The sequence below is a fragment of the Hemitrygon akajei genome, chromosome 25 (genome assembly GCF_048418815.1).
Source record: "Hemitrygon akajei chromosome 25, sHemAka1.3, whole genome shotgun sequence".
NCBI lineage: Eukaryota > Metazoa > Chordata > Chondrichthyes > Myliobatiformes > Dasyatidae > Hemitrygon > Hemitrygon akajei.
This window is the reverse complement of record NC_133148.1, coordinates 33,548,031-33,560,801: the sequence shown is the minus strand read 5'-3', so window position 1 is coordinate 33,560,801 and position 12,771 is coordinate 33,548,031. Positions and strand designations below refer to the sequence as shown.

Below are 12,771 nucleotides of genomic sequence, written 5' to 3'. Positions count from 1 at the left end.
CTGTCATAAAGTGAACGTTCGAAAAAGGTGGCCACCTGTATATAGAATTTTTTTTTGCGATCTCTAACATTTTGTGTGTACTTTTTGTTTGTGTAGGCTTCTGATCTTTCCAACTAAGCCACATATCCCTTCAGTAACTAAATCATTTTTTATCAGCTTTTGGTACCCAGGTCACCGGACTGGGGTGATGGCACGTGCCTCTTCTGCGCAAGGTCCGCGGTGGGCATTTTCTCAGTGCTGTAGCAATGACCAGTCTCTTGCGGTTGGTGTGAAGCTGCCCTGCACTGGCAGTCTCTTCCAGCACCATTCCTCTTGAAAGGCGATTATATAATCCCACCTGCACCCGCAAGGAGTTTGTGCGCTCTCCCCGTGGCCGCTTGGCTTTCCTCCCACGGTCTAATGACGTGCCGGTTGGTAGGTTAGCCGGTCGTTGTAAATGTCCCACTGCTGTCTGTAAGGAGCTCGTACATTCTCTTTGTGACCGCGTGGGGGGGGGCTCCATCCTCTGCCGCACCACACGGGCGCCGGCAACCTCGCGACTCTTCAGGCCCATCCTTGCGCGTACAAGTTAACAAACGCAACAATGCAGACTATGCATGTATATAGTGCGAATGCCCCCCCCCCCCCCCCCCAAATTCCCAACCAAAATCATCAGCTGACCAGTGGTTCCAGCCAGGACGCTGTACCCTGCCCATGTCTTGAGTGTGTCTGTAGGTTGAGATCAAAATGGTCCACTAACCTGAACTTGGCAACCAGTAGGAATGGATCTAGTGAACTTCTCCACATCTCCCATCATTCAGTGCCTGTTCCAAGTAAATGTGGTAGTGAAGGCGTGTCTCCGGTGCCACATTTGTATATTGTAACGTTTTGTGGGCTGACTACTTTACCTCACACTGTGCGCATATTGAACACCGACTTTGCATTTCTCTCTCGTAGATTCTGTGCAGTGTTGGGGAAGAAGGGTGAGCCACCGCGGATCCTGTCGCTGGGGTTAGGCAGGCGCCTCCCCTCCACCTTCAGCTGAACCAGTAGTTTCCCTTGGTTACCAATATGAATGAAGTATCAGTTGTGAAGGAGGGTTGGCTTCATAAACGAGGTGAGTATAAACTCAGGCTTAAGCTTTTAAAGAGACTGAAAATGCTCGTTTATCCTAACTTGCACTGCTGACAAGACTAACAGGGTTGCAAGCACATGGCAGTACTGTCACCACCAAACCCCCCCCACCCCCACCAACAACCACTGCACCTTTCTGATTAGAAAATGTATTTCTGAAGTTTTACTGACTCAGGTTATTCAGCCCATTGTATAGGTGCCAACTCTCAGCAAATCCCATTAACGTCATTAACCCAGTTCTCAGGTTCATTATAATTTTCCACAAGTACATGCACAATTTAAAAAGAAATCTTGCGGGAACATCAAAGGCAGGTCTGACCTAATGTAAGCAGCGTTTGCTAGAAAAACAAATTGAATCATACGAATTTTTTTTACAAGAGAAGACACAATTGTTCCTACACTAGGAGCAACTTGCAGGTCCAACAAATTTACCAATCAGCATACCAGCCATGTCGGAGCAGACTTGATGGGCCGAATAGCCTAATTCTGCTCCTTTGCCTTCAAAGGTTCATTATTAAAAATCAGAGAATGTATCCAGTGTACAACCTGAAATTTGTATTCTTCACAGACTTCCATGAAACAAGATCCAGTAGAATGGATGATAGAAACATCAAAGCCCCCCCCCCCCCCCCCAACGCACACAGCAGCAAAAGCATTGACTCCCCACCAGTGCAGGAGTTCCCAACCTTTTTTATGCCATGGACCAATACCATTAAACAAGGGGTCCACGGACCCCAGGTTGAGGTCCCCTGGAACACTCGGAAGCTCACACAGTCATAATGAGTACGTGCAAACTCCACACAAAGCCAGACGTTGCTATTAAGCTGATTCCCCATTGTTTGGGCCCTTTCCTCTACCCTTGCCTCACCTAAAGTTAACCATCTTCATTCCCATCTCCTTTTATCCTTTGGTATTCAGAAGAAGCTTCTCCAATCCCGGTTCTCCTATAGTGTCATCTTAATCTATTTAGACCTGTTCTTTGTATTTCTTCACCCAGAATATGCTGCTGTATTCTAATTGGTCCAGCCCAATGACCTGTGTCTGGCCGTTCTCCCCTGACTTCTCAATACATAAAACATAGAAAAGTACAGCATAAGAACAGGCCATTTGGCCCACAGTGTTGTGCTGAACCAGCTGTAAAACAAATAAAAAAATTCACCCAAACATGAATTCCTCCTACCTACCAACGTCCATATCCCTCCATTTTCCTTGCATTCACGTGCCTATCCAAAAGTCTCTTAACAGCCTGTAATGTATTTGCCTCTTCCACCATACCAGACAGCATGTTCTAGGCATCCACGATTGTCTGAGTCAAAAAAAACCTTACCCCTCACACCCCCCTTGAACCTACCCCTCCCCCCACTTTCAATGCACGCCCTCTGGTATTTGACATTTCAACCTCGGGAGGCAGGGTCCACACTACGTCTCTCATAACCTTATAAACCTCTAACAGATTGCCCCTTAGCAGCCTCTGCTGCTCCAGAGAAAACAACCCAAGTTTGTTCAGACTCTAGTGACTAACAGAGCACTTTCAGTCCCCAGAACTGCAGCCCAATGCATCTTTTTTTGTTCATGGCGTTTAATTTGTCCTTGAGACGCCATGCCCCTTTTAAACAGCTTCTATCCGTCGTTTTGCTTTTGCAACCTGGTCACCTTTGTGCTGCTACACTCCAGCACCCTACTAACCTTTTAAAGATCTTCAGCATCTCTGTTTTCATTACCTCAGCTTCCCGGGCCACAAGCTCGGTATTCTGCTTGTTCAAAGTAAATTTATTATCAAACTGCACATACGTCGCCGTCTGCTACCCTGAAATTTATTTCCTCGTGGGCATTCACTGCAGATTAAGGAAGCACAGTAGAATCGATGAAAGCCTGCATCGAAATGAAGACGGGCAGACAGGCAGTGTGCAAGAGAAGACAAACTATGCAAATGCATAAAGAAAAACAAAATAATAGATAAGCAATAAATAATGTCGAGAACGTGCGTTGTAGAGTCCTTGAAAATGAGTGTAACCCTCTCCCCTTCCAACTGATGGGCAGAGTTGGCTTCGTACTGTTTGTCCAACCTGTCCTAATATGCAAAATAGTGTTCTGGGTGCTGTATAAAGAGACACTGTGTCCTCTAAGTGCCATTCCCGTCAGCGTTGTCATTCACTGACTCATTGAATGCTCCGTTGTCAGAAGGAAGAGCCTTGCTAGCTGAGTTCATCCCTATTTTTAAAGTGCTCATTCCTACAACAGAGCTTGCAAGTTGTGTTGTCGAATGAAGCTTTCAGTCTGTTGTACTATTCCTGGGCCATAGATGGATTATTCCGAGCATTAATCTAAACATCACCTGCTTGAGTGAATGTTGTACCCTGTTTTAAGAGCAGGAGCCAATTAGGCTATTTGGCAAATCAAGTCTGCTCCACCGTTTCATTATGGCTGATCCATTTTTCCTTTCGGCCTTTTCCCCGTATCCCTTCATGCCCTAACTAATCAAGTACCTATCAACCTTTGCCTTAAATGTACCCAATGTCTTGCCTTGGGTGGACAGGTGCAGACGCACGTCTGAATGCAACACTGGTTTTGATCCACGAAGCAGATTTAATGCGCAGTTACACCTGGGAACTCCATTGCATGGACCCTGAACACGGAATGCTGTCCTGACTTTGCTCACCTGTTCCCCTTTGCTGTTTGCAGGTGAATATATTAAAACATGGAGGCCCAGATACTTCCTGCTGAAATCAGATGGTTCTTTTATCGGCTACAAGGAGAAGCCCGAGAGCCCGGATCACGGTTTACCGCCCTTAAACAACTTCTCTGTAGCAGGTAAGTCCTTAGAGTGATTTCACTATAAGCAGATACAGTGATGAAGGGTCTCGGTTCACTCTTTTCCATAGATACTGCCTGGCCTGCTGAATTCCTCCAGCATTTTGTGTATATTACTTTGATTTCCAGCAACTGCAGATTTTCTCTTGTTTGTGTTTCGACTACTACACTACAACGTCTTTTCCAGGGATGCCTACCCTGAAGGAGTTTAAATCTTCCCTCTGAAAGTTCAGTTGAAACCCTCTCTGTGATCCTCCGCTGCCCTCCAACATAGTCCTGATGAAGGGTCTCGGCCTGAAATGTCGACTGTTTGCTCTTTTCCATAGACGCTGCCTGGCCTGCTGAGTTCCTCCAGCATTTTGTGTGTATTAAGCAGGTAGAATTTCCTTACCTGGTTGTACACCGTAACAGCAAAATTTATAACAGATTTATAGAACAACAGAGCACATAACATGCTCTTTGTTCCATCAAGTCTGTGCCAAGCAATTATTCTGCCTAGTTCCAACAGAACCAGGTTTAAACTGCATCCAAATTTGGCTCCAGGATTTAAGCAGACAGCGATGCTCAACAGAAACTTGTGCCTGGATTGTTAACAATGGGCTGCACGAAATTTGGTGTCTTTGTTAAATACTACAATACTTTAATATTCGGGGCATTAGAAACATAAAAACATAGAAGACGTACAGCACAATATAGACCCTTCGGCCCACAAAACTGTGCCAAACATGTCCTTACCGTAGAAATTACTAGGGTTACCCATAGCCCTCTATTTTGCTAAGATCCATGTACCTATCCAAAAGTCTCTTAAAAGACCCATCGTATCCGCCTTCACCAACGTTGCCGGCAGCCCATTCCACGCACTCACTGCTGTCTGTTTAAAAAAAAAAAAAAAATCCCTGACATCTCCTCTGTACCTACCCCCAACCATCTTAAACTTGTGCCCTCTTATGGCAGCCATTTCAGCCCTGGGAGAAAGCCTCTGACTATCCACACGATCAATGCCTCTCATCAACTTATACAGCTCTATCAAGTCACCTCACATCCTCTGTCACTCCAAGGAGAAAAGGCCGAGTTCACTCAACCTGTTTTCATAAGGCATGCTCCCCAATCCAGGCAACATCCTTGTCAATCTCCACTTCCTTCTTGTAGTGAGGCGACCAGAACTGAACACAGTACTCTTAAGTGGGATCTGACCAGGGTCCCATATAGGTGTAACATTACCTCTCGGCTCCTAAATTCAGTTCCACGATTGATGAAGGCCAATACACCATACGCCTTCTTAACCACAGAGTCGACCTGCGCAGTTGCTTTGAGTGTCCTATGGACTCGGACCCCCAGATCCCTTTGATCCTCCACACTGCCAAGAGTCTTACCATTAACACTACATTCTGCCATCATATCTGACCTACCAAAATGAACCACTTCACACTTATCCAGGTTGAATGCCATCTGCCACTTCTCAGCCCAGTTTTGCATCCTATCACTGTCCTGCTGCCACCTCTGACAGCCCTCCACACTATCCACAACACCTCCAAACTTTGAGTCATCAGCAAACTTACTAACCCATCCCTCCACTTCCTCATCCAGGTCATTTATAAAAATCATGGAGAGTAAAGGTCCCAGAACAGATCCCTGAGGCACAACACTGGTCGCTGACCTCCATGCAGAATATGACTTGACTACAACAACTCTTTGCCTTCTGTGGGCAAGCTAGTTCTGGATCCACAAAGCAAGGTCCCCTTGGATCCCATGCCTCCTTACTTTCTCAATAAGCCTTACATTATCAAATGCCTTGCTGAAATCCATATACACTACATCTACTGCTCTTCCTTCATCAATGTGTTTAGTCACATCCTCAAAAATTCAGTCAGGCTCTTAAGGCATAACCTGCCCTTGACAAAGCCATACTGACTATTCCTAATCATATTATACCTCTCCAAATGTTCATAAATCCTGCCTCTCAGTATCTTCTTCATCAACTTACCAACCACTGAAGTAAGACTTACTGGTCTATAATTTCCTGGGCCATCTCTACCCTCTTTCTTGAATAAGGGATCAACATCCGCAACCCTCCAATCTTCCGGAACCTCTCCCATCCCCATTGATGATGCAAAGATCATCACCAGAGGCTCAGCAATCTCCTCCCTTGCCTCCGCAGTGGCCCGGATTACATCTCATCTGGTCCTGGCAACTTATCCAACTTGATGCTTTCCAAATAAAGTATCTATCTATCTATCTATCTATCTATCAAAAGCTCCAGCACATCCTCCTCTTTCTTAATATCTACATGCTCAAGCTTTTCAGTCTGCTGCAAGTCATCACTACAATCACCAAGATCCTTTTCGATAGTTAATACTGAAGTAAAGTATTCATTAAGTACCTCTGCTATTTCCTTTGGTTCCATACACTCTTTCCCACTGTCACACTTGATAGGTCCTATTCTTTCATGTCTTTTCCTCTTGCTGTTCACATACTTGGGGTTTTCCTTAATCCTGCCTGCCAAGGCCTTCTGATGGCCCCTTCTGGCTCTCCTAATTTCTTTTTAAGCTCCTTCCTGTTAGCCTTATAATCTTCTAGATCTCTAACATTACCTAGCTCTCTGAACTTTTTGCAAGCTTTTCTCTTCTTCTTGACTAGATTTATTACACCACGGTTCCACTACCCTACCATAACTTCCCTGTCTCATTGGAACGTACCTTTACAGAACTCCACACAAGTATCCCCTGAACATTGTTGTGCTGGACAAAGATGGTCCGGTTAGTCTGATGTAGAATTGGCAAGTGGAATGTAATCTATAGTAGGAAGCTGTCGTCAAGGGGAATAAATATTAACTGAGAGACTTGCACCACCAGTTTCAAGAACGGTTACTACCCCTCAACCTTCAGGCTCTTGAATAGATTATTTATTGAGATACAATGCGGAATAAGCCCTTCTGGCCCTCGAGCTGCATCACACAGCAATCCCCCAATTTAATCCTAGCCAAATCACGGGGCAGTTTACAATGACCAATTAACCAGTACGTCCTTGAGCTGTTGGAGGAAACCAGAGCACCTGGAGGAAACCCACATGGCCACAGGGTGAGCATACAGACTCCTTACAGGCAGCGGCGGGAATTGAACGCCGCTTGAAAAGCGGATAACTACACTGAACCATTATTCACTGAACTTGCCCCATTATTGAAATGTTTGCACAGTCAGTGATCTCACTGTTAAGAACTCTTCATCTCGATATCTCATGTTCTCTTATTTATTGATGTTTGTTTATATTTGCATCTGCACGGTGTTGTCTTCTGCACTCTGGTCGATCGTTCATTAATCCTGTTACAGTTACTGTTCTAAAGAATTGCTGCGTATGCCCACAAGAAAATGAAGCTCAGGGTTGTATATGGTGACATACAGTTGCAAGAAAAAGTTTGTGGATCCTTTTCAATTACCTGGTTTACTGCATCGCTTATAAGATGTGGTCTGATCTTCATCTACATCACAATAATAGACAAACATAATCTGCCTAAAATAATAACCCACAAACAATTGGAAGTCACGTCTTTATTGAACTCATTCACAGTCCAGGCTGGAAAAAGTATGTGAACCCTTGAATTTAATAACTGATAGAACCTCCCTTTAGCAGCAATACCCTCCTCCAAATGTTTCCTGTAGCTGCTGATCTGACTTGCACAGTGGTGAGGACAAATTTTAGACCATTCCTCAATACAAAACTGTTTCAGGTCATTAATAATTTGGGGATACCTTGCATGAACAGCCCTCTTCAGGTCATGCCACAGCATCTCAATTGGATTAAGTTCTGGACTCTGTCTTGGCCATTCCAAAACACACTATCTTCTTTTTAAACCATTCTGTTGCTGAGTTGCTGTTGTGTTTTGGATCAATGTCTTGTTGCATCATTCAACTTCTATTAAGCTTCAGGTGATGGACTGCTACCCTGACATTCTCCTGTAAAATGTCTCGATACAATTTTGGATTCATTGTTCCCTGTTTGCTGTCCATGCCCTTAGGCAGTAAAGCAGTTGCAAACTATGATGCTGCTTTCTTCCAAAAAGCTTCACAGTTAAGATGAGGATTTGGTGTTGGTGTGCAGTGCCCTTTTTCTTCCTAACATAGTGGTGTGCAATTTCTGCCATTAAAGCTCAACTTCTGTCTCATCTGTCTACAGAACATTGTCCCAGAAGCATTGTGGAACACCCAGGTGGACTTTTGCAAACTTGAGACGTGCAGCAATGTGTTTTTTGGAGAGCAGTGGTTTCCTCCATGGTGTCCTTCCATGAACACCATTCTGGTTCAGTGCTTTTCTTAGTGGACACATGAACAGAGACTTTAGCAAGTTCTAGAGAATCTCTGCTGTTAGTGTTGGCTTCTTTTTAACCTCCTTCAGCATTGCATGTTGTGCTCTTGGTGTGATCTTTGCAGGATGCCCACTCCTAGCAGAGTACTAGGAATAGCAACAGTACTAGCAGTAGCAACAGTACAGAATTTCCTCTATTTGTGGACAATTTCTCTTGCTGTGGACTGATGAACACTGAGGTTTTTAGAAATGCTTTTGTAGCCTTTTCCAGCTTCATGCATCTCTAGGTCTTCTCAGAGTTGTTTTGATCGAGGCATGTTGCACAGATCTTTCTTGATAAGACCTGACTTTGTGTGTCTTTTTTATAGGGCAGGTCACCTCTACAACCCACACCTCCGATCTCATCTCATTGATTGGAACATCTGACTCCAAATAGCTTTTGTAGAAGGCATTACCTCAAAGGTTCACATACTTGTTTTGAACCTAGATTGTGAATGTTTAAATGGTGTACTCAGTATTGTCAAGGAGTCCAATTGTTTATGTGTTATGCATTTAGATACATTGTGTTTGTCTATCAATGTGACAGATGAAGATCAAACCATGTTTTGAATAATTAATGCAGAAAGCCAGGTAATTACACAAACTTTTTCTTGCAACTGTATATGTACTTTTAAAATTTACTTTGTACCTGAACCCTATAGTCCAAACATGACGAATACTTTCCTTAGAAATTGTGATTATGAATTGAAACCAGTGCTGATGATGATCAAGTTAGACATCATCATCTCCTGTCGTGGGGATGATGCCTCAGATTGGAATCCTTCATTGGAGTTGGAGAAGTGAGGAAGCGAGTGTTTTTAAATGAGTAGGGCTGCCTACTGCCCGTTACGCCGCTGGCATTTAGGGCAGCGATAGAGGTCGTCCATCTCTGGCGGTGTTCAGGGCTTCCTCCGTTGTGTTGGTAGCTTCCTCTTGGTTTTCACTACTGTCAGTCGTGCCCATTCTGGGTGGAGTCTCAGGAATACCGTTGCTCTCAGATGCAGATGTTACTTCATTGCTTCCATTACAGTTTTTGCCAGTCAGGGTTGTCAGCTCTGAGTTGAAACCCCAAACCGGTGGACCACTCTTAGACTGACCTCTTACCCTTTGACCTGTTTGGCATGGGTGACCCTGCCAAAAGCCAAAGCATAAAGCCCTGACTCCAGCCAACATGACTTTCCGGTTCACTGAGGCACGCAAACCTCCAAGCCCTACAACAAGGTTGTGGTCCTCCTGGAGGAAATGAGTAGAGAGAAATAAGACATTGGGGTGGAGATCAGGAACTTCTAGATGACGCCATTCCTGTGGGTGACTCCAAGAGTGGTACATGGTTGATCAGTTTGGAAGAGGCCTGAGCAAAGGGGCACGAGGGAAGGCAGGAGTTGCATGCAGTAATCAGCAGTCTTTGGAAATCTGATCTGCGAGGGGAATGCTGAAAATAGCAGTTTGATTGGCATCTAATGACCTTTTGTTGGAGCTGGTCAGTCGTGACGCCTCCAGGAAAGGCCAGTGATCCACAGGGGCCAAATGCAGTTTGTGTGACTGCTTTGTTAGCATCTCTGGTCAGTCCACGAGGATGTGCGTTTCTAGTTACCAGTTTTGCTTGATTTGGCCACTGCTCCTCTTTGGTCTCCTTCACTGTTACAGTAAATCTCAGTGGAAGTCCAAGGAACGGCATGCCTGTCTGGGTGCATTGCAGACCTCTGGACTGACGTTTGGACGTGATTGTCAGAAACGGCCATTATCTGTAATGTTAATTTAGTTTCTCAGCCTACTTTTCCAATCACAAGCGAGAGAAAATCTGCAGATGCTGGAAATCCAAGCCACACACAATGCTGGAGGAACTCAGCCAGCCTGGCAGCGTCTATGGAAAAGAGTGTAGTCGACGTTTCCGAGGGGTTTCGGCCTTCCCCAGCATATGATCCTCGTTTGCCATCCTGTATTTGCACCACTTCCTAAAGGCCATGATTAATGAGAGTTCACCAGCCTCCTTGAGGGCACTAGAAGTAAATTGGAAAATGTCTCGTGATTTGGCTAGGATTAAATTGGGGCACTCCTGGACAGCATAGCTTGAAGGGTCTATTCAAACAACAACACACACAAAATGCTGGTGGAACACAGCAGGCCAGGCAGCATCTATAGGGAGAAGCGCTGTCGACGTTTCGGGCCGAGACCCTTCGTCAGGACTAACCGAAAGGAAAGATAGTAAGAGATTTGAAAGTAGTGGGGGGAGGGGGAAATGCGAAATGATAGGAGAAGACCGGAGGGGGTGGGATGAAGCTAAGAGCTGGAAAGGTGATTGGCGAAAGTGATGCACAGCTGGAGAAGGGAAAGGATCATGGGACGGGAGGCCTCAGGAGAAAGGAAGGGGGGGGGTGAGCACCAGAGGGAGATGGAGAACAGGCAAACAACTAAATATGTCAGGGATGGGGTAAGAAGGGGAGGAGGGGCATTAACGGAAGTTAGAGAAGTCAATGTTCATGCCATCAGGTTGGAGGCTACCCAGCCGGTATATAAGGTGTTGTTCCTCCAACCTGAGTTTGGATTCATTTTGACAATAGAGGAGGCCATGGATAGACATATCAGAATGGGAATGGGACGTGGAATTAAAATGTGTGGCCACCGGGAGATCCTGCTTTTTCTGACGGACCGAGCGTAGGGCCTATTCAATGCTGTTTCTCAATAAACAAATGGTGATCCCCACCCTGTCATTCTCCACAACTTGAACCCAACTTCTCTCCTTTTCGCTTTGCCAGTCCTGATGAAAAGTCATTGAATAGAAACGTTAACTTTTTTCTCTCTCTCCATAGATGCTGCTTGTTTTGTTAGGAGTCACCAGCAAAATTGAAGACTATTAGAAATGTTTTTCTTTTAAGGTGGAGATTCAGGGGGGGGGGATGTAGTCAGGGCTGTATCTAGAGCAGGGGCTCCCAACCTGGGGTGCATTTACCCCTCTGTTCATGGTAGAGGTCCATGGTATAAAAAGGGCTTCTGGAATCAAGGGAAACAGGATAACAGAAGAGTAGTATTTGATGGGATTGGTGATTGAATGTGGGTGGTGTTGGCTTAAGTGGCCTTGTTTGTATTGTAAATTCTTTAAGTTTCACTGCACTATCACGCTGTTTCTGTGCTCTGATCAGAATGCCAGCTAATGAAAACGGAGAGGCCACGGCCCAACACGTTTATCATTCGGTGCTTGCAATGGACGACGGTGATCGAGAGGACTTTTCACGTTGACACACCGGATGAACGGTGAGGATGGGGCGGAAATGTATGACAAAGGACTTCAATATTGCTCTTCTCTTCAGGAATACAGCTCACTGCCTCCCTTCTCTCTCCCACCCACTGACACCTTGACAGTTCTCCCTTAAGGTGTAGTCTTGGCGGAGCATGCTGTCCTGCATAGGATGGCCCTGTTGTACATTTGCAGTGTTTTCTGTGTCAGCTGACATCGTCGAGGGTCAGGGTACGACATGGGCGTGTGGTGAGCAGGGAGGTGGGCTGTGGTTTATCACTTTCCCTGGTAGTCTTTGCATTTGACAGATTTTGTATGTCATTCCAGCGAGCCTTATCATAGTCGAGCAGTTGATTCTATTGGAATTGAGCTACGAAACTTTTGTAGAACAACGCAGCCTGGATCGCAGAGCTCCGGTTCCTCTCCGTCCTTGCAAAAGTTAAACTGATTTCAGAACTCTAATCTGGTTTGCTTTCCTCAGTTTAACATATTCAGTCCTAGGGTTTAAAGTTAGAATTGAGAGTAAACTTTCTGAAGTCCTGATGGGGATGCTGCTTTCAGTGTCTCATGCCTACGGCTGTACAAACCCTAACCTGGGCGAAAAATTAAACTGACTGAAGCACACTTGACCAATGGGTGCTGTGGAAAATATTCGGAACTTTGATATTCTTATTTTATTTAATCTTGTAATGTGATAAAATGGAACCTGTACAATCACAGAGTGCTTTACCATGAGCTAAGTGTGTACATGGCAGAAGGCCTGTAATGTTCTGATCCTTGTTCATTGTGTAACTAAGGTGTTGTGATGGAAAATAACTGGTTCTTTGAGTCTCAGTAGTAGAGGCCTGGACACACACAGTTTTAATAATAAGGAATTTATTTACAAGGGGAAGTCGGGTCAACACAAGCAACTACAATACACAGGAAGCGGTGTGGGGACAGGGTACGGTTACACAAACAAAGAACAAGGGAAAAGCACTACAACAGCTATCCCCCTTGACCTTGGATAGCTGCGGCTCCCTTACCAGGACAAACGATAGACCTTCCCAAACATAAATCAATGCACTTACCTCCAATGAGGTGGTCTGTAAGAGAGGGCTAGCCAAGGCCAAGGCTCACCTTTTAAAGCATGAGGCTGGGCGAGATAATCCAATTAAGGTGACCAATAATTTAGGTGTGCATTGATTAGTTGGGAGGGACCAAATGTTGATTGGCGTGTGGTGTGTCCTCCAACCGGCCAGGTGGCAGTGCGTCTATCACGTGGCCGGTATCTC

The 12,771-nt window shown here is 45.1% G+C and overlaps 1 protein-coding gene across 4 annotated transcripts in view; it reads left to right on the top strand.

Moving 5' to 3' along the window:
- LOC140716503 (RAC-beta serine/threonine-protein kinase) overlaps positions 1-12,771 on the top strand; it is a 153,191-nt gene that overhangs the window by 96,815 nt on the left and 43,605 nt on the right. For all 4 annotated transcript variants that reach the window (XM_073029294.1, XM_073029296.1, XM_073029295.1 and 1 more), the window contains 3 exons: positions 937-1,096; positions 3,796-3,924; positions 11,403-11,514. In XM_073029294.1, coding sequence (XP_072885395.1) covers positions 1,051-1,096; positions 3,796-3,924; positions 11,403-11,514 — 287 coding nt within the window. In that variant the 5' untranslated portion in view covers positions 937-1,050. The remainder of the gene's footprint in view (positions 1-936; positions 1,097-3,795; positions 3,925-11,402; positions 11,515-12,771) is intronic.